This window comes from Strix aluco, chromosome 5 (assembly GCF_031877795.1).
Source record: "Strix aluco isolate bStrAlu1 chromosome 5, bStrAlu1.hap1, whole genome shotgun sequence".
Classification (NCBI taxonomy): domain Eukaryota; kingdom Metazoa; phylum Chordata; class Aves; order Strigiformes; family Strigidae; genus Strix; species Strix aluco.
In genome coordinates, this window is record NC_133935.1 from 20,006,061 (window position 1) to 20,023,941 (window position 17,881).

Sequence of the window (17,881 nt, forward strand, 5' to 3'; positions counted from 1 at the left end):
GCATTATGGAGTACATGGTCTAGTGATACTGCAATTACAGATATAGAAAGCTTCTTGATAAACACATCCAGAGAAAGATATCTGGAGGCAGAAAACAAACAATAATTGGACAAAAGCAATTCTTCTCAACAGATAGGTTGTGGTAAAACAGCTCCTTACTGATAGAAAATTGGTCATCAGGGAAAAGATCAATTATCCAACTTAGTGATTCCAACAGAGCTTATCCTTATTTAAAAATGACAAATGGTGAAAAACTGGGATGCATTTGTTTCTAGTGGTATTTTCCCTCTTGACATGAGGATCTCATTATAGTTGTTGCTAGAACATGAGATCATTAATGCTAACGGGTAAACAGGAGTAATTAAGTGGTGATAAGACAGCTTCCTTTGGGCATATTGCCTCAAAGTAAATGAAAAGATTACTGTATACATGCTTCAGTAGCTTGTAAATTAGAGCATGGTAATAATTAGGTGAGGGAAGCTGTTTACCTGTGTTTCATTATTCAGAGAGTTAGCCTAATTATTTCTCCATTATGTTCAGGGGCTGTGCCTGTACTAACAGATAGACCCTCACCTGGTGAAAAAGTCTGCAGAATGATGGGAGTCACTAAATCAAGGCTAATTTATACCTGCTGGAGCTCTGCATGGTTTTGTATAGTTATAGACCACTTTTTTTACCCACTATCTCTTTGGGAGGAGACTTTGACCTCTAATGACAAATGTGTATAGTTCTCAAAGTCAGCACAGAAAGCAGTCATGGCAGTGGCATCCAAAATGCTGTTTTAGGGGATTTTTTTTGGTAGACCTTCTAAAGAAATCAAAAGCTAAATATGAAATCTATTTTTCTGCATGAGCAAAGCTCAGATGAATTTTAAAAGTGTCTCTGCCAGGTGTGAAAATATCTGAAAGCAACATTTTACGTGGCACAAGAGGCAACTTAAATGAAGCAGCAGCTGCCCTGGTGCTTCAGAAGCACACTGGTGGGATGGTACTGACAGTGGGTCTGTGATGGGGTGCTGGATCACCACTTACTGTGGTGCCACCTGTGCCCTGGGGACATACCCACCAGCAAAAGCAGTTCAGGGACCAGGGAATCCTAGGAGGGGTGCATGGGCCATTCCCCTCACCTCAGACCAGTGGTTTCCCTCAGGTAGGACAACTGCAGCCCCCCCAAACCAGGGTGCTTACTATCATCAGCACAACCAGCTGCAGCATTTTGCTCACACAGAGTGATCATCAACCCTCTCTCAGCCTCTCTTTCTGCTGCCATTACGGTATGATGCAGATAATGAGCAATGTGCCCACCATGTGGTGGCACTCAACCACAAGACTTTTTTTTCGTTTTATTGTTGCTTTCTAGCATTAACAGTTGCAAATATATATTCATGACTTGATAGTATTGTGGGGAAAATAGAAATAAAATGTACTAAAGAAGATTTTTTTTTTCTTAACTTCTGTGTGTTTTGCTTTTAAAGCCCTGTCCAGTTGGATGATTTTGACGGATACATCAAAGATATGGCTAAAGACTCAGATTATAAATTTTCTCTGCAATTTGAGGTAAGTCTGTGGGGACTCTGTCCTCTCCTAGCTGCCATGCCTAGATCAGCTTTTTCCAGAAGTTAGGTTTGCGTGGTGTGTTCCTGTGCTCTGTGTTGTTTAATATGTGCTGTTGCTAGGTGGGGCAGCTTCACTTCCAGTTTTGCACAATTTAAAAGTGGACCTTGGTGTTAAAGGCTGCATTTAGTGAGCTGATTTGAGTGGCTCATCACATTTGATTCAAGATAATTGTCAGACTGACATACTTCCTTTAAGTTTTATGATATGCTAGCAGCCTGAATTGAATTCAGGATTTTAATGTATTTATTTAATGCCCTTAATTTGAGGGGAAGCAATGAAATGAGAAGGTAACACCAAAAATCTCTTTAAGAGCAAGGATGTCTCTCTAAGACTGGTTCGGGTACATTCTCTTAATTACTCATAATTTAAAGTCAGCTTAGTAGTATAAAACTAAAAAGCTCCTATCCCAGGGCTAGCTTAGGAAGATTTAAACATGGAAACAGAATGGGAAGGACTGTCAGGGTAAGTTAACACCATTCTGGGTGGCTGCCATGTTCCCTTCCTGACAGTGAAAAGATGCATCATATATTAGATGTAGCTACTGAAGGTAATGAATGGCTAGACAGATCTTCCAAGCATTCCCCAGTATCAAGATCAAAAGCCACTTGAGGACTTGAAGAAAACCCTTTAAGTGGGGTGGATGACCACCACAGAGATAACTTACCAACACCCTGGTTTGACACTTTTTTGGCTAATTAAGTGCAGGTAGAGAGGAGTAGTCCACAGCCACAGCCTTGGATGGCAGCAGTGCGTTGGCAGCATCAGCAGGAGAGACCACATCATTGCTCTCTAGCTGTTTGGAGCCAAACTCAGAGGCATCAGATAAGGAAAGTCAGTGTAATCCTGCTGTCAGTTTATAAAGTGATTTATAAGCATTTTCGGTCTGGTACCTGCCACAACTAATCACTTCACAAAGAATTATTTTTTGAATGTTTGTGAGTTTCACCTTGTCATTTTTCTTTCTGTTACCCCAGGAGCTAAAACTGATTGGGCTTGACATACCCCACTTTGCTGCTGATCTTCCCATGAATCGCTGTAAAAATCGCTACACGAATATCCTGCCATGTAAGTACAACACATACACGCTCCTGCTAAAGTCCCTCAAGAGGGAAAGAAAAATTTAGTAAGAGAAATGGAGAATCAGAACAGATTTTCTGACTGATAAAAGCCTGTTCTAAAACCTACCCTTAGAGAGAGCCAGGCAGTAGATGTTTTTTGTTAGCTTTGAAGACACATAGCTTTCTGGGGATGTTTATCAGGATAGGAGATTGGAGGTCAGAAACACGAGGTTGTTTCTACTACTGAGTAATGTTACTATATTCCTGTTACGATTTTAATGAAACCTAAGGAAGCCCAAAGGCATGGCAGTTGGAGCGTGTATTTCGCAGAACAGTGATGGTGCATCCATGTAGTGTTTACTGAAGCAAACATTGCTCTCTGTTGGTAAATATAAGCATTTTCTGTTTTTTTAATAGATTTTTTTTCAGTTTTTATAGGATTAATTTTAATTTTGCCTAGTTGGAGATGAGTGCCATGTTTCTTTTCCTTTTACAGATGATTTTAGTCGTGTCCGGTTAGTTTCAATGAATGAAGAAGAGGGATCTGACTACATTAATGCCAACTACATTCCTGTGAGTACAGAGACTTGGTCAGTGTAAAGAGCAGTGTCCTGCACAGCAGTTAGAGCGTGTCACCTGAAATAGCACAATATCTCCTGAAAGCGCACTCACATCCTCAGTGTCTTCTTCAGCTTCCAATATTTTGCCTACAGGGAACTGTGCTTTTCACCAGCCACCAGAAAAAAGGTGGTGGTGGGGGAAGATTTTTGGCAAATTTTGCCACTGTAGCACTGGGTGAGCTGTGAATCTTTGTGAAACCTAGATTAGACTGGTAGGGAAATGGGGAGGAAACGTGAAGTGATTCAGTGGCTTTTTAAGACAGCTAGGAAAAACATAAACTTTTAAATGAGAGACTTTTCCAGGTTTCTACAGCACATGGAAAAAGGATTAAGCCAGACACTCCCCAACTGACAAAATGCACGCAGCCCAGATGGTGCGTGGAGGGAGCTTCTGCTTTCTGCCTCGTCTCTGGTGCTCCCGGTGTGCCTCCCTCTGCATGGCATAGAGCAGCCATTTAGCAGGAGTAGCACCCAGGGTTTTAGGATAATTGAGTATACTCAGAGCTGTAGTCAGTTTGACACTGGGGGCGGGCTAAAACCTCATCAGCTCTTTCTACTCTCGCCTGAGCTTGTGTAGTCACCCAGGCTTTTTCCTGCCACTGCCGCAAGGGTTTTCCCCTCTGTTATCCCCCCTTGCCCTGGTTCACTGTAAGCCATGTACAAGGAGAGCAATGTTCACTGGGTTGCTCTGCATGGAGAGGAGGCAGGACGCTACAGGATCCATTTAGAAAAAGACCTTGCGCCTGGGGACCATAGGCAGATGAGCATTTCTAAACCCTTGCCAAGAACAGAAGATAGAGCTGGCCCTGGCTCTGCTGGAGAGAGCTGAGTCAGCATTATGGAAAAGGGAGGAGCCCTCAGATGAGTCAGTGAAACCACTCGTTTGTCACTGTGGCATTGCCCAAGCATGTACTGCTGAGCACGTTGCCTGCACTTAGTCTATGTGTCAAGAGCGTGAACCTAAACACTCAAGCTGCAAGTGCCTGAGCTCGCAGTGAATCAAGAAAGAAAAATATTCCAGTGTTCAAAAGCATCATTCCGAACTCATGAAATTTCTATGACATGGGATTATGGATAATAGGATTTTATGTAGAGGTCCTTTTAAGATTGCTCAGTTCTGCTTTTTATAGTTTACATCTCTTTAGTTCTATTTATAGCATAATGCTGACCAAAGAATCTTAATGTTTGGCTTTTCCTGATGATTACTTCTCCACTGAGTACCTGCCTCCAAACACAGATACTAGTGGTGATCTGTGTATCTGTGGTAATAGAGATTTGACACTTAGGTCAGACATAGCCCATGCAGGCAAAAAAACAGAAAATTCTGTGTAGTGCAAAAACTCAGATTGAGCTGACTTCTAGAAATGTCTGCAGGAAACCATTTATGGAAAGTGCTTCCAGATCACGAATATTTTTACAATCCGCATAATGTGGTGGCACAGAAATTGCCCAATTTACATGGGGTCATGCTGGGTGTTGGATGTATCTTTTCCTCTTACTTGGAATATCAAGTAACTTTCCAAATGCAGTTTTGATGATACAATCTCAGCAAATATGGTTATAGCAGATGCCAAAATGGCCATTCTGTGGATCTTTTATTATAGTCTTTATAATGGTCTTTTGTTTTGGAGAGGGAAGGAGTCTTTCCAGCAAAAGCATGTTGATGGAGATAGGAGAAGGAATACATGGATATAAAGCATCTGAGCTTCAATAAAACATAGCAATGATAATCTGTTAAGGGTGTTGACTCAGCATGTTCTCTATTCTTTTAAGCAGAATTCTAATTAATATTTTATTAATTTAAATCCTCGTGACATAAACACGTTCATATAACCCTGCTCATCGCTACCTTCCATTTCCATTAGTGACTGAAAATCACCACAGGCACTGCTTGAGATGAGCAGGCTAAGCATCTGTAATTGTTTTTGTGCCTGTAACAAAACAAAATCTTAGAATATGAAATATGGAAGAAGCTGGAACTTTTTTGTATAATAGATTCATCTTCTGTCTTTCATTCTAGATTGCTTATACTTTGGGAGCATCAAAACCAGGAGAAAGTTCTCATCTCAAAATAAATACCAAAAATCATGAAGTAGTTTCTTTATATTAGAAATCACTTGAAAAAGTAAAAAATGAACTTGAGCAAGCTAAAAAATACACATGCCAGAGAAAAGTATGTGTTCTGAAGCATTAATTATGTTGGTAAACAGCACCTGTCTCTTTTGTTTCTTAGGGTTATAATTCACCCCAGGAATACATTGCAACCCAAGGACCACTGCCAGAAACTAGGAATGATTTTTGGAAGATGGTTCTCCAGCAAAAATCTCAAATTATTGTTATGCTCACTCAGTGTAATGAGAAAAGAAGGGTATGTAACAAAATCTTGCACATAGTATAAAAGAAACTACTCTGAAAACATTTTCTAGTGGTTGAATTTCTTTGCATTGTTTTCTGATCATGATCCAGCATCATAACCAGAACTGGAATGGCACTTCATTCACTTATGGCAGGTGTTTCAGAATGGTTAATGGACTGGAGCATCTTTCGCATGAGGAGAGGCTGAGGGAGCTGGGATGTTCCAGCCTGACTAGGGGGATCTTGTCACTGTGTAAATGCCTGTTGGGAAGGAATGGAGACAGTGGACCCCTCAGTGGTGCCCAGTGACAGGACAAGAGGCAATGGGCACAAATTAAAACACATTAAATTCCATCTGAACATCAGGAAATACTTTTTGACTGTGAGGGTGACTGAGCACTGGCACAGGTTCCTAGAGGTTGTGGAGCCTCCATCCTTTGAGATATTCAAAAGCTATCTATCTGGATGTAGTCCTAAGCAAGCTGCTTTAGGTGGCCCTGCTTGAGCAGGGGGGTTGGATGAGATGACCTCCAGAGGTCCCTTCCAACCTCACCCTTCTGTGCTTCTGTGCTTTTAAGTTTAAATAATAATAACAACATCTAAGAGGAACAAAACATGAGGAACAAGAATAAATATATAGAAAAATAAATTCTATTCAAAATACTTATTCTTGTTCCCCATATTTTGTTCCTCTTAGACGTATTCTATTAGGAAAAGTAACAATCTACAAAGACACTATGTATTTCCATTCTTCACTAAAGTAATGCTACCCTTCAGAAAACCAATGTATAGCTTATGTCCATAGTTACAAAAGTAGGAATGATCAGGCTGAAAATCACTGCAGGATATATTACCTTTTATTGCAACATCAAGTAAATAGTGCTGTAGACATTGCTAAAACTGGGGTTCAGTATACTTTTGTTTGTACTTTTTTATATATGCATATGTATGTATTTATATAAATAAAACATATATGTATTTATTTCCCTTTCAGGTGAAATGTGACCATTACTGGCCTTTTACAGAAGATCCTGTTGCATATGGGGACATCACAGTGGAGATGCTGTCAGAGGAGGAGCATGCAGATTGGGTTTATAGAAATTTCCGAATTAGCTATGTAAGTGAAACATTTTGCGTGGCCCTGCTAAAGGGGCAAAGGCCTTTTCTTTAACTTTTGTCCGTTTCTGGCATTCGGTGGAAAACATCTAAGAGAGACATCGATGGCCATACCCTCACTCCACATAGACAAATAGCTAAATCACAAAGCTTTCCCCTAAAATTGTTGTCTCTGAATTTCTCAGCAAAGTACAGGACTGAAACAGAAGTAGTACCAGAGCTCTGGACATTTCTGTGGTGCCAATAATTAGTGTCAACAAATGCGTAAACTACTTCTTTTCTTTATCTCAGATATATCTTCTTGCTATGAGCCATTCAAAACTTGAAAATACCAATGTAGAAATTGAAAATATTTTTCAAAAGGGCAATTCTGCAATATTCGTATATTCCTATAAAGTACTGAAACACAGGTGAGAGCATGGGATTTCCAAATTAAAGCTATTCAGATTTTCAAGCATTTCTTTCCAGCTTTGTTTCCTGCACCAGCTCATTGCCAGCACCAGCTCATGGAGGAAAGGTTAGAGAGATAGAGGGGATGTGAAAAATGCTGTGCACTGGCGCATCGACATTGGCCCTGCTCAGCCATGCCTCACTGCATTACAAAGTGTGCACAGCGTGCAGGCTAAGAGTGCAAATGCCTAAGTTGGCATCCATTGCAAATGACTGTTGGCATCCATTGAAAATAACAAGACTGTCATTAGTTCAGATCAACTGTCCTTTAACAAACCCAGGACAGCTACTTCAGGGTCTTTTGTACTGATTTATTTTTTAATATTCTTTGCCTAAGCATCTGCTGTTGAATATGACTGGAGAGAAGTTACAGTAGTAGTTATTTAGCCTGACCCAAAATGGCAAAACTAAAAGCATTGCTTGTCATGGGTTTTGGTGATGACACCCCCCCATCCCTCCCCATGTTTCAAGTTCCTTTAAGTCTCAAAGACAAATGAGTTTTTTGAGGATTTTATTTCACCTAAAGTCACTAGAGTTTTTAGAATCATAAACCTTTTTTATAATAATGGGTATTTTTCTAAATATTTCCTTTTCCCCATAATGATTTTTTCTTCCCTTTTGGTATTTTTTTTTCTCTGAAACTTGAAAAGAAAAACTCTCAAGAGTCCAGTCTTGATTATTTGCCAACAGCGTTGTTCTTTATCTGTGGTAAAATGAGAGGAGGAGAGGGAATGGAATGAAAAGAGGAAGAAAGCCTAAACTTGTAAAATGCAACAATTCTTGATCTAGAAGCAAAATCAAATCAAATCACCATGAGGAAAAAAAGCAAAAAACAAATCCCAAAGCCAGAAACGAGAGTTCATGCCTTTTTGATAATGATGGCCTTGATACCCCCTCCCCTTTTTTATCAAATATCATGTAAATTCTTTGCCATTTTTTGGGCTGACTTTACTTTCTTAGACTGTATTTTTTGGGGGAAAAAAAAAAAACAACCACAAAATTACAAAAAGCCCTCAGTCTGAGCTTGACTGCACTGTTAAAACTCCCGTGAACATAGTGCTGTTCTGCTTCTCCCATTAGGCTGATGAGGTGCAAGATGTGATGCACTTTAACTACACTGCCTGGCCCGATCATGGTGTCCCCACGACCAACGCTGCTGAAAGCATCCTCCAGTTTGTGCAGATGGTCAGGCAGAAATCAGCAAAGAGTAAAGGGCCCATGGTCATTCACTGCAGGTAAATGCTTCAAGGAAATTCAGAACTAAAGGGTGTAAACTGTTAAATAGGTTGGGAAACCATTGTAAGAGATTTTGGGGTTCTGCTCACCTGTTAGCTAGAAATTGTTCTCTTTGGTGTTAAGGGGTATTAGTCCCTCTCTTTGACTACCGTGGGGCTGGGATTTCAGCCTGCAGCCGTAGACATGAAGGCACTGCTTTCTGGAGTAGAGTCAGCTCTTTGGATGTTATAAACAAATGTCTTCAGGAGAGACACGGCAGGCAAACCTGATTTACACCAGCTCAGAGCCTGCCCCTGCTTTCTTATTTCCACACCTTCACAATACGGATGATGTGATTGAGCCACACAGCTTCCCTGCAGAAGTGTGTCTCTGCACAGATCCTCCTCCTCTGGTCACTTGGCTTTTGGTACATTCAGAAGGTACATGAAGAGTGTTATGCCGTACTAGCAGTAATACCAGTATCCCGTGATAACAGTTACATGTTTTTTTTCTTTTTTTGAGAGGAACGTTGTCTATATACTATCAGATTTATCTCTTGTACGTCATCTGGCCTTTTATTAAGATGCTTACTTACTCAGCCTCTCTGGGGGCAGCTGTCATGTTAGTGATGATATTATACCAGATTGGTTTCTGATGCAGCTCTCCCAACTGACTGCAGACCTCTTTGTGGCTCCTAGTACGAGAGCTACTCACAACAGATTTCTGAGAAATCTGTAAATAGATGAGTTGCAATGGATGAATACATGTGCAGTATGGTGACATACTCCTAATGGAAGTCAAGGCTTGATGAGATTAATCTCAGCCAGCCCTACATCACTCACCCCTGAGGCAGCAGTTATGTTGCTGTACAATGTGTCAGCACCCTCCAGCGCTGTCTTTCCTGGTGCTGATGTGATGGTCGGCACTGATTCTCTCTTCCCACCACTTTGCACAATTTCTAGAGCTCCTTCCCAGAAAACAGTCTTTTATAGCAATATCATTGCTAGTTTCCAGATAAGGCACTTAGTGTTCTAGTGGAATGCAAACCAACAACAGCATTAGTAAAAGTAGCAAATCGTGCAGCCCTCCCCTGTAACTTAATGGAGAAATTCATAGGGGATATTGTTCTGGGAGTCCTAATATCAAGAAAGACGCTAGTAAGCCAGGGAAGAGATTTATATGTAGCGCTGTGAAATCAAACCCCTTATATACCACTTAATTGTTCTTGGAAGAAATAGAAGCAAGTATCAGAGAGCTGGGTAACAACTGTAGTACTTTATTTTTAACTAGGATGCTTCTAGCAGCAGAGAGAGAGATTTTCAGATAGTATTTTTAGAGTATACTGTACATCTTAGATCAGGTAGATTAAAAGTGGCAATGTTATGAAATTAGTGGAAGGGGCGGAGAAAATGTATTTATCCACTTCTACAGCAATTGTTCTCAAACATTAAAGAGGCACAGAATTAATTTATCAATTAATGAATCTGTCAGATCAGAAGTTTTGTTGTGTTCATCTCATTCAAGATATTGAGACTTTTGTTAAACGCAAGCAGAAAAAAACCTAACCTGTTTTGTGACAGTTATGTTGACCTGTCTTGAGATGAACTGATAAACTTTAGTGCAAATACCTTCAAGGCTTTTCTGAAAAATATGACAAGACAGCAGAAAGAACTTTTGTTAAGACACACACTTCTATCCTTAGTAGTAGGTATGGTGTTGGGATGCTATATGAAACTCTATAAAACCTGTAAAACTATACTCATAATGAAATCAGACTTAAATGTTACATGTGAAATCACAATGCAAAGAATCGCATGCACATAAGAATCTCTAAATCAGAACAGCATCTCTTTTTTCTAGTCACTTAAGCTTCCCTTTGGGGGGATGAAGATTTGTCAGCTGAGTGGTTGCTGACTATTTCTGTCTCATGCTCCCAAGGCAGAAGTCCTGGAGTGTAAACTCTTCTGGGTGGTTTGTCCTTTGAGGATGAACTGCAGTAGTGCAGTGCCTTTGCAAAGCTGAGAGCTTTGCAGTGTGAAGAGCTGTGGAACTGAATTGTGCAGGTTCAGCCCCAGCTGCCTCTGTGCAGCAATCACTGCTGAGTGGGTCTCAGCAGTTATGGTTACAGCCCCTGTAGTTAGAGATGTCTCATGAAATCTTTGAGGGGAGCAGTGAAAGTAGGAAGAGCAGACAGCTGCGGGTGGATAAAGGTGTGAATGCATGAAGAGGAGTATAGGAAGATGGAATATTTGCACTAAACAATGGATGAAGAATTGCTGGGCATTGAGTCCTACAGATTAACCAGCCTGTCTGACCTCTAATTAGCTACATCTGATTATCACAGCTGCAGGACACCTGCTTTTTGCAGTACTACTGATTTTTCTGTTTGTCCTGATCAGAAAAACCTGAAATGAGATGCATGTCTGTGTGTGTTGCAGTGCTGGAGTGGGACGAACAGGAACCTTCATAGCCCTGGATCGGCTCTTACAGCACATCCGTGATCATGAGTTCGTAGATATATTGGGCCTGGTCTCTGACATGCGGTCCTACAGAATGTCCATGGTGCAGACAGAGGTAAGATCAGGTCACTTCAACACTGTGAATATATCATCAGATCTAGTTCATACATCTCCATAGTGTGTTCATGTCCAACGACTGTTGTTCCCCCTAAACATTTGACAAAATAGCTATGAATAGATACAATTAAGTTTTCATCTTCATTGTAATATTGTCACGTTATTAATCTGCTGCGTAGGTGGGTCTGATAATATATCCTCAATCTCACTGATGTCTTCCAGAGGGGATAAGTTATTCTTAACTTCTCTGAAATTAATATGCAAAAAATGCATTAGAAGAGATTAACATACAAAATTTTCAAACCATTTTGAAAAGAATTGGTCTTGCTGAGGGGATTAATGGCTCATGGAGTGATATCAGTATTGGATAGCCATTCACAATTGTTCAGGAGGGTATCGTCTGCCAAGCATAGGAACTCAGTTACACAATAGTAATACAAATAACAAGCAAAACAGACAAAAGGACTCTGAGTCTGCCAGACACCCTCCTTGCCCCTCTCCCTGCCCAAATAGCTACTGGATAGTTCTTTCTCTGTTCTTGAGGCAAATGTCAGGAGAATAGTCATATTGTCAGAATATATAATGGAAAAAAAAAAAAATCACAAACTTTTTCCAAAGCAGAAGCTTTTATGCATCTGAAACCTTCCCAGTTCCTCTACTGCAGGAAAGATTTCATGCCTGTTGTACTCCTCACTGGTTAGACACAGTAGAAGCTGGCAACCTCCAGTCAGTTGAAAGTGCCACCATCACTGTTTGCAGGCTAGGTCTGGCAGATAATTTGTTGAATCCAGAGCAAAGCAAAGAAGATTTAGCAGAATGAGGAGAGGAGGAGGAAAACCTGCAGTGTCAAAAACTAGCATCTAGAAATGAAAATGATTCTCAGACCATTCTGGATCATTCCTATCAAACTACCACTTTTCATCACAATTCTCTATATTAATCCAAAAGTGGATCCTTTGCAAACACCAGAGATGTTTATCAATCCTGCTGGTTGGTTTCAACTGCAACTGCATTACCACTACAGAGGTGATGCGCGTTTTGATTTTTTTTTTTTTTTCCCCTGTGTACAAACTCATTGCCTGCCTGGGGTTGATGTCAAGGGCTGGGCTTTGGCGGTCGCTGAGCTCCCGCTGCGGCAGGCAGTGGCCAAGCCTGGCCGCAGAGGTCACTAGGTGGCACTGGCACTCAGGCGCAGAGGCCACGGAAAAGGCTTGGCTTACAGAGCCTGAAAGGGCTCACAGCTCACCTGGGTTCACGTTGCCTGGTACGCTGGAAACTTGGCAGTGTCTCGCTGAGCAGTTTAAAAAAACAAATGGCACAGGCCCAAAAAGGAGGTTAGACTGGAGAATACCCTGAATTAAACCCAGTCACTCCGAATTAGTGGGTGTGAGGAAGTCCAGGCATTTCTGTGGTCTGAAATATGCTTCAAACTCATTGATATCTCCTGACATCTACAGACCACTGGGGACAGGGGCTGAAATTCAGACTCTGGTTTTGAGACAATTGTTTTTGATTGAGATCCACTGGCTCCCTGTACCTAGTGTAAGGATTTACCTAAAGCTTAGTGTAAGGATTCATCAGGGTTTGCCTTCTCTCTCTTTGAAATCTAAAAGTCATCAATTAGGTTATTGCAAATTGAATTACAGTGTTTAATCTGACTGATGATAATGCTTAGAAAAGCCAGTCCATAACCAAAACAAAAATCAAAGATAACCACAGTCTTGTTGCACAAAAACCTGTCCACAAATATAACAGTGCATGCGACTGACCTGACTTACAGTGTCATTTGCACAGAGGTTGATAACTCCCCAAATAATTAACTGCTCTGTGAACAAAATCAGGTTTCAGCTTTTTATTGATAAAGAAGTTAAGCTCTAAGGAACATGAAGATCATTAAAATATTTCAGGTGTGTGTGTGGCATGGATGCAATTTGTTGCACATAAAGTATTGAGGTACCTGTCTGGAAATTAATTCATTTTCAGGCAATATGAAGTAGACCCACTTTAGCTCAGATGTGTCCTGTCCCATCCGGTCCCATCCCATCACCAGTCATGTGGTTAATAAGTGATTATGATGCTAGGGGTAGTTCAGGTGGATTTCATGCCTCCCCAGCTGCTATCTGTAACAATTGTGGGCTATTATTTTGGGAGCAGACACTTCACTGTACATTGTGAGGGGCTGAGGAGGGAGAGACAGAGAAGCTGTGCAGGCTGTTACTGTGAACTATCAAACTGTTTCACTGTTTGGGTTTTTGTCGTGCTTTCTGAGGTGCAAAAATGCCCATTCATTTGGTCTTTTCTTCCAGGAACAATACATTTTTATTCACCAGTGTGTGCAACTGATGTGGCAAAAGAAGAAGCAGCAGTTCTGCATCAGCGATGTCATATATGAGAATGTCAGCAAGTCCTAGTTCAGAGTCACAGGTGGTAAGTCAGTCGGGCAAGTCTGGCCCTGCGCCATGTCCACAGTCTTGCATCCCGGTTGCTCAGCAGCAACCAGTGAGTGTTTGCTGCAGGAGCCTTGCTGGTGGTTTGGAGCTTTCTGGACCTCATCCCCCTCTGAGATGATGTTCACATGGAGAGTGCAAGGAAGATCCCTCTAGCCTCTCACAGTAAATAATCCACTATACTTTCCCAGCACTGTAAGACTATATTGGCTCATTCATCATTCAAAGAAAAAGAGAATCTGGGAATCCTGAGTGAGCCATCTAACCATTCCCTGCAGCTTGTCCTAACACACTTTGCAAAGTTTAAGGAGGGGAGGACTTTAAATCTTCAGTCATTCTCAAGTCACTTACTAACTGCCAGGTTACCAAGGCCAGCAGAGGTTTGGGGATGCTCTGCCAGCACTGCTGTTGTGGCAGCAGAGCCTGCTGGAGGGTGTGATGGTAACCATAAAGCTCTGACATGAAACACTGGGAAATTCTTTTTGTAAATCTAGTACCAGGGAACAGGAGGGGGTCTCAAACTGGTACTACCATTAGTGTAAGAGAAGCGACCGGCTTGCCTTTCCACTGAGCCTCAGTGACTGACCTGTTGCATGCAACCAGCCCAGCCCAGCCCCCAGATGCAGAGTAAAACACAGGGCTCTGGCCCACCAAGAGGTTTGCTGGTGGGGACAAGCTGGGAGGACGTACATCACTGCTGTTTAAAAGCTAATGAGCTTTAGTTCATTAGATGACAGTAAAATAACCCAGCCGTAACCTTAATATTTGCTTTTGAGTGAAACAGGAAGCTACAGACTTTCAACACAAACTAGCTTCTCAAATAGCTGGTGGAGAGCTGGGCTGTGGGCACCAATACCAGACGTCTCTGCTGTGTATCTGTGGTGCTGCACATCCGCCTTTATTAGCCTCTGCGTATGTCATTCCCCTGCCCATAAAATGAACCTTGATTTGCCTAATTTTTCCTAATGGTCAGGTAGTTTACTGTCTAATCTGAGTCCCAGAGCCCAGCTGCTTGTACTGGTGGGCTGCAGTCCCAGCCTGTTTGGAGGGCTGATAAAAAATATGTGCCAAGAACTGTATTTATTTCCTTTTTTTATTTCTAAAGCATTCTGTTTGTTTGGTTCCAGGTGAGACCATGAAGCACACCCATCTTCCCTTGCTTCAGATTTTTTTTTTTTTATGAACGGCCAGTTGTTCTGCCACGAGGGACCGCTGCTTTGCAGTACATGGACAATGAAAGAAAGGAACTTTTAACTTTATGAAGCACTGGGGAGACAAAGCCTTAACGAGCCTGCGGTGTCTTTTGAACTGTTTAATTTCTGGACATTTTTTTAAAATACTGGACCAAATTCAGCTAAACAACGTGAAGGAAAAGACACTATATGTGCATAAAATAGATTGCTTCAGAGTGTTGAGTTTTTGTTTTGTACTTCTGGTTAATTTTTAAAATTTTTTTTTTTTTGTGCAGGTTGGGCTTAAGGTTAAAGTAAGTGCAATATTTTTTTAATGGTTGACTGAAGAGCTTTCTTCATGTGTCACTGGTCTGTGCTAACATTCATAGGAGAGCAGGCATTGTTAGTATCTAATAATACCTCATTAGTAAATAGCGAGGCATGAACATACATGAAGAAATCTGGAGATTATGAAGAGAAAAGGGGGTGGGAGGGTGGGGGGGTTTGCCGGGTACCTGGATTTGACTGTTTCCTACAGCACTGATGTATGTGGGGTCTGGGGAGAGCACAAGACCTGAGGAATGGACTGACGAGCAGAAATCCAAACCACAAAGCCTGAAGCTGAAGCAGGCAGCCGATACTGAGAAATGGGGTGGTTTCAGTTCTTGACTATGCTACCACTAATTAATCATAGGGATTGCTCTTTTCGCCAATCTTTTCAGTAACAACACTGATCAGGCTCTTGTTTTAGATGAATCTAATCGAAGGGCAGCTGATTTTCAAGGTGGGATATCTTAGACTCCATTACTATAGCATTTAACTGTGTGAGCAGTCTACGGTGCCTATACCCCTCATTTCTTTATTATTTTTAATAAGTATTAACCCTGTGTAAAAACATAAAGCTGATTCAGGTTGGGAGGATGGAAAGGAAAAAAAAAAAGTGCTTTAACAGTTGTAACTACTTCTCCAAACCAGGAATTCACGATGTTACAAAAACACAGTTTTGGCATGTGAAGGGCTGGTTATCGCTTTATTGCTATGAGGCTGCCAAAGCATCAGTATGGATTCCTGCAGGGGCTTCAGGGTCAGGGTGGGGGGCTCTTTTCTTTTTTGCTGTCAGTTTCAGTTCTAGTCAGAATAATTAGCTATATATATTTTTTTTTTGTCTTTGTATAATTCCGGTACATCATTGTGTATTGTGACATGGATGCTGTCAGAATGGATGTTGATGGCATTTTTGTAACCTGTTGCTTTGTGTCACCTCATTGGAAGTTAGCAGCAATGGTACTCAATGTAAACAAAACAAATTTGAACTGGAAGTAAACACACTGGATTGCTTACCTGTGAAGAGGTCACTATCAGCAAAACAGCAAACACACCCGCATTATGCTTTTTATTTGCCCCATGGCCTGCTATCACCTGTCAGGGTACCAGGGTGTAGTTCGGTAGCTCAGCTACCTCCAGGAGCCTGATAACCTCCTTCAGATGGTATTTGAATTTTTTCTTCCAAAGAGTTATTCCACTAGCAGGTAAATAAGTATATATTCCTTTAATATCTACTTTGTCATCTTATTGGTTGCAATGGAAATCTTCCTTCAAACTATCCCATCTATATTATGTAAAACTGCATAGACAACATCATCCCTCAAATAAAACATGTCCTTGGGAAGGGTACTGAAGAAAAAGGACTCTACCTCTGATTATTAAATGGGTAGATATGAAGTACCCCCCTTCTCTTTTCATGCATCTAATGCTATTTCCACGTTTTCCAGTAAGCACAGTCCTAAAGCAGAGGTGCCATTTCTCTAAACAAGATGCATAGAGATGGATGCAAAAGGGCAGAGAGCCCTGTCTTCAGGGAGCAGATTGCTAACAAGAAAGGCTTCAATGGTACACATTTCTTATTTCACCAGTGCACCTCAGCTGGAGGGCTTGCCATTTCAGTAGGAACAACAAAGATTTGTTTGGCCTAATTTGAACAAGAGACAGAATTATATATGAGCACTTGACTATTCAGACCTTGCTTTCATGCTTTAAAAAAAATATATTTCAGATTTTCATTCTATGTTTACTCAGAAAATATGTTCATATCCCTCTAGAGAACTAGCTGGGGGGGAGAGGCAGGGGCAGGGCAGGAAATAAACCCCACAAATGTTCTTGCTTTCTCATCTGCTGTCTCCTCCCTCCTGCTGGCCATTGCCCATCAAGTCTACATATATTCTGTATCAGAGACCAGAGTAAGCAGGTTACTCTTAAAACATTCATGGGCACACAAAATATCACAGTGTAGGCTGGCTGTAACAGCTCGGCTGAACATGACAGGGTGCAAGATTGATGCACAGATGCCAAAAATCGCATTGTTGCAAATGATAACTGCCTGAATAGCCTGAATTTACTAGACAGTTTTTGAATGCATGTCAAAAAATAATTCTATTTGCTCAGTAACAGGTGTGTATTTTTCCTTTAATAGCTACTTAATCACAAAATCAATTACAATGAAAACTCCTTCAGAAAAAATACTTTTTCTTACCCCATATAGTATGCAAAGCTGCCTAACTCAGTGTGTTGGGATGGCAGTGGAAGGTTCAAGACATACGTAAAGCAATGAAAGAGTCTGGGAGACAGTGTGGTTCAGAAGACTCAAGCAGAGCCTTTTAGCCTGAATTGATATGTCATACTTTTGGTTTTACGTTGTCATGCTCCTTGAAAGCAAGTCCAAACAGACAATGTTTTGGACTCATGCTGCATGTTGATACAGTTTCCAGCACCTGTCAAAATAAAACTCTCAAGTCATTGCAGCGGTAAAGCTGTCTGAAGCTTCAGGTTTTGTTATAAGTGTTTTGAATTGCAGGTTTCATGCCTATAGCTCTGCTGACACCATAGATGCTCTACATTGATCTGCTGCTCTTACAGCCTCTACTGACCCAGATGTATGTAAAAGCAGCTCTGCACAGTGAGCCACCATTAACTGAAAACAGGGCAGGTTTTCTCCTTGTTGCCTCATGCTGTGCTCGCTGTCAGGGAAGGAGCAAACAAATAAACCTAAGGACATGTTTTAGAAGAGCTAAGAAGTTTTTAGCCATCTGTGAAAGTGTTGTCTCTCCTAGTGCACCCTGTGCAATTAGCCCTGACAGCCTTGCGTCGTCAGAACTATTTCCTTCCCTCCTCACACAAGGTTGGGAAGCCTTACTTGTGCTTTGCTTCATTTTACAGGGTTTTTTCCTGCACCTAAAGAAGATGAAGTTGCCCCTTGTAG

General features: G+C 41.3%; 1 protein-coding gene across 4 annotated transcripts in view; it reads left to right on the forward strand.

Moving 5' to 3' along the window:
• The window catches only part of PTPRO (protein tyrosine phosphatase receptor type O), a 153,438-nt gene extending 137,473 nt beyond the window's left edge, over positions 1-15,965 (forward strand). For all 4 annotated transcript variants that reach the window (XM_074826284.1, XM_074826285.1, XM_074826286.1 and 1 more), the window contains 9 exons: positions 1,475-1,556; positions 2,591-2,681; positions 3,171-3,247; positions 5,528-5,662; positions 6,644-6,766; positions 8,296-8,450; positions 10,869-11,004; positions 13,313-13,433; positions 14,581-15,965. In XM_074826284.1, the coding sequence (XP_074682385.1) occupies positions 1,475-1,556; positions 2,591-2,681; positions 3,171-3,247; positions 5,528-5,662; positions 6,644-6,766; positions 8,296-8,450; positions 10,869-11,004; positions 13,313-13,417 (904 nt within the window). In that variant the 3' untranslated portion in view covers positions 13,418-13,433; positions 14,581-15,965. The remainder of the gene's footprint in view (positions 1-1,474; positions 1,557-2,590; positions 2,682-3,170; positions 3,248-5,527; positions 5,663-6,643; positions 6,767-8,295; positions 8,451-10,868; positions 11,005-13,312; positions 13,434-14,580) is intronic.
• Positions 15,966-17,881: the final 1,916 nt, after the last annotated feature.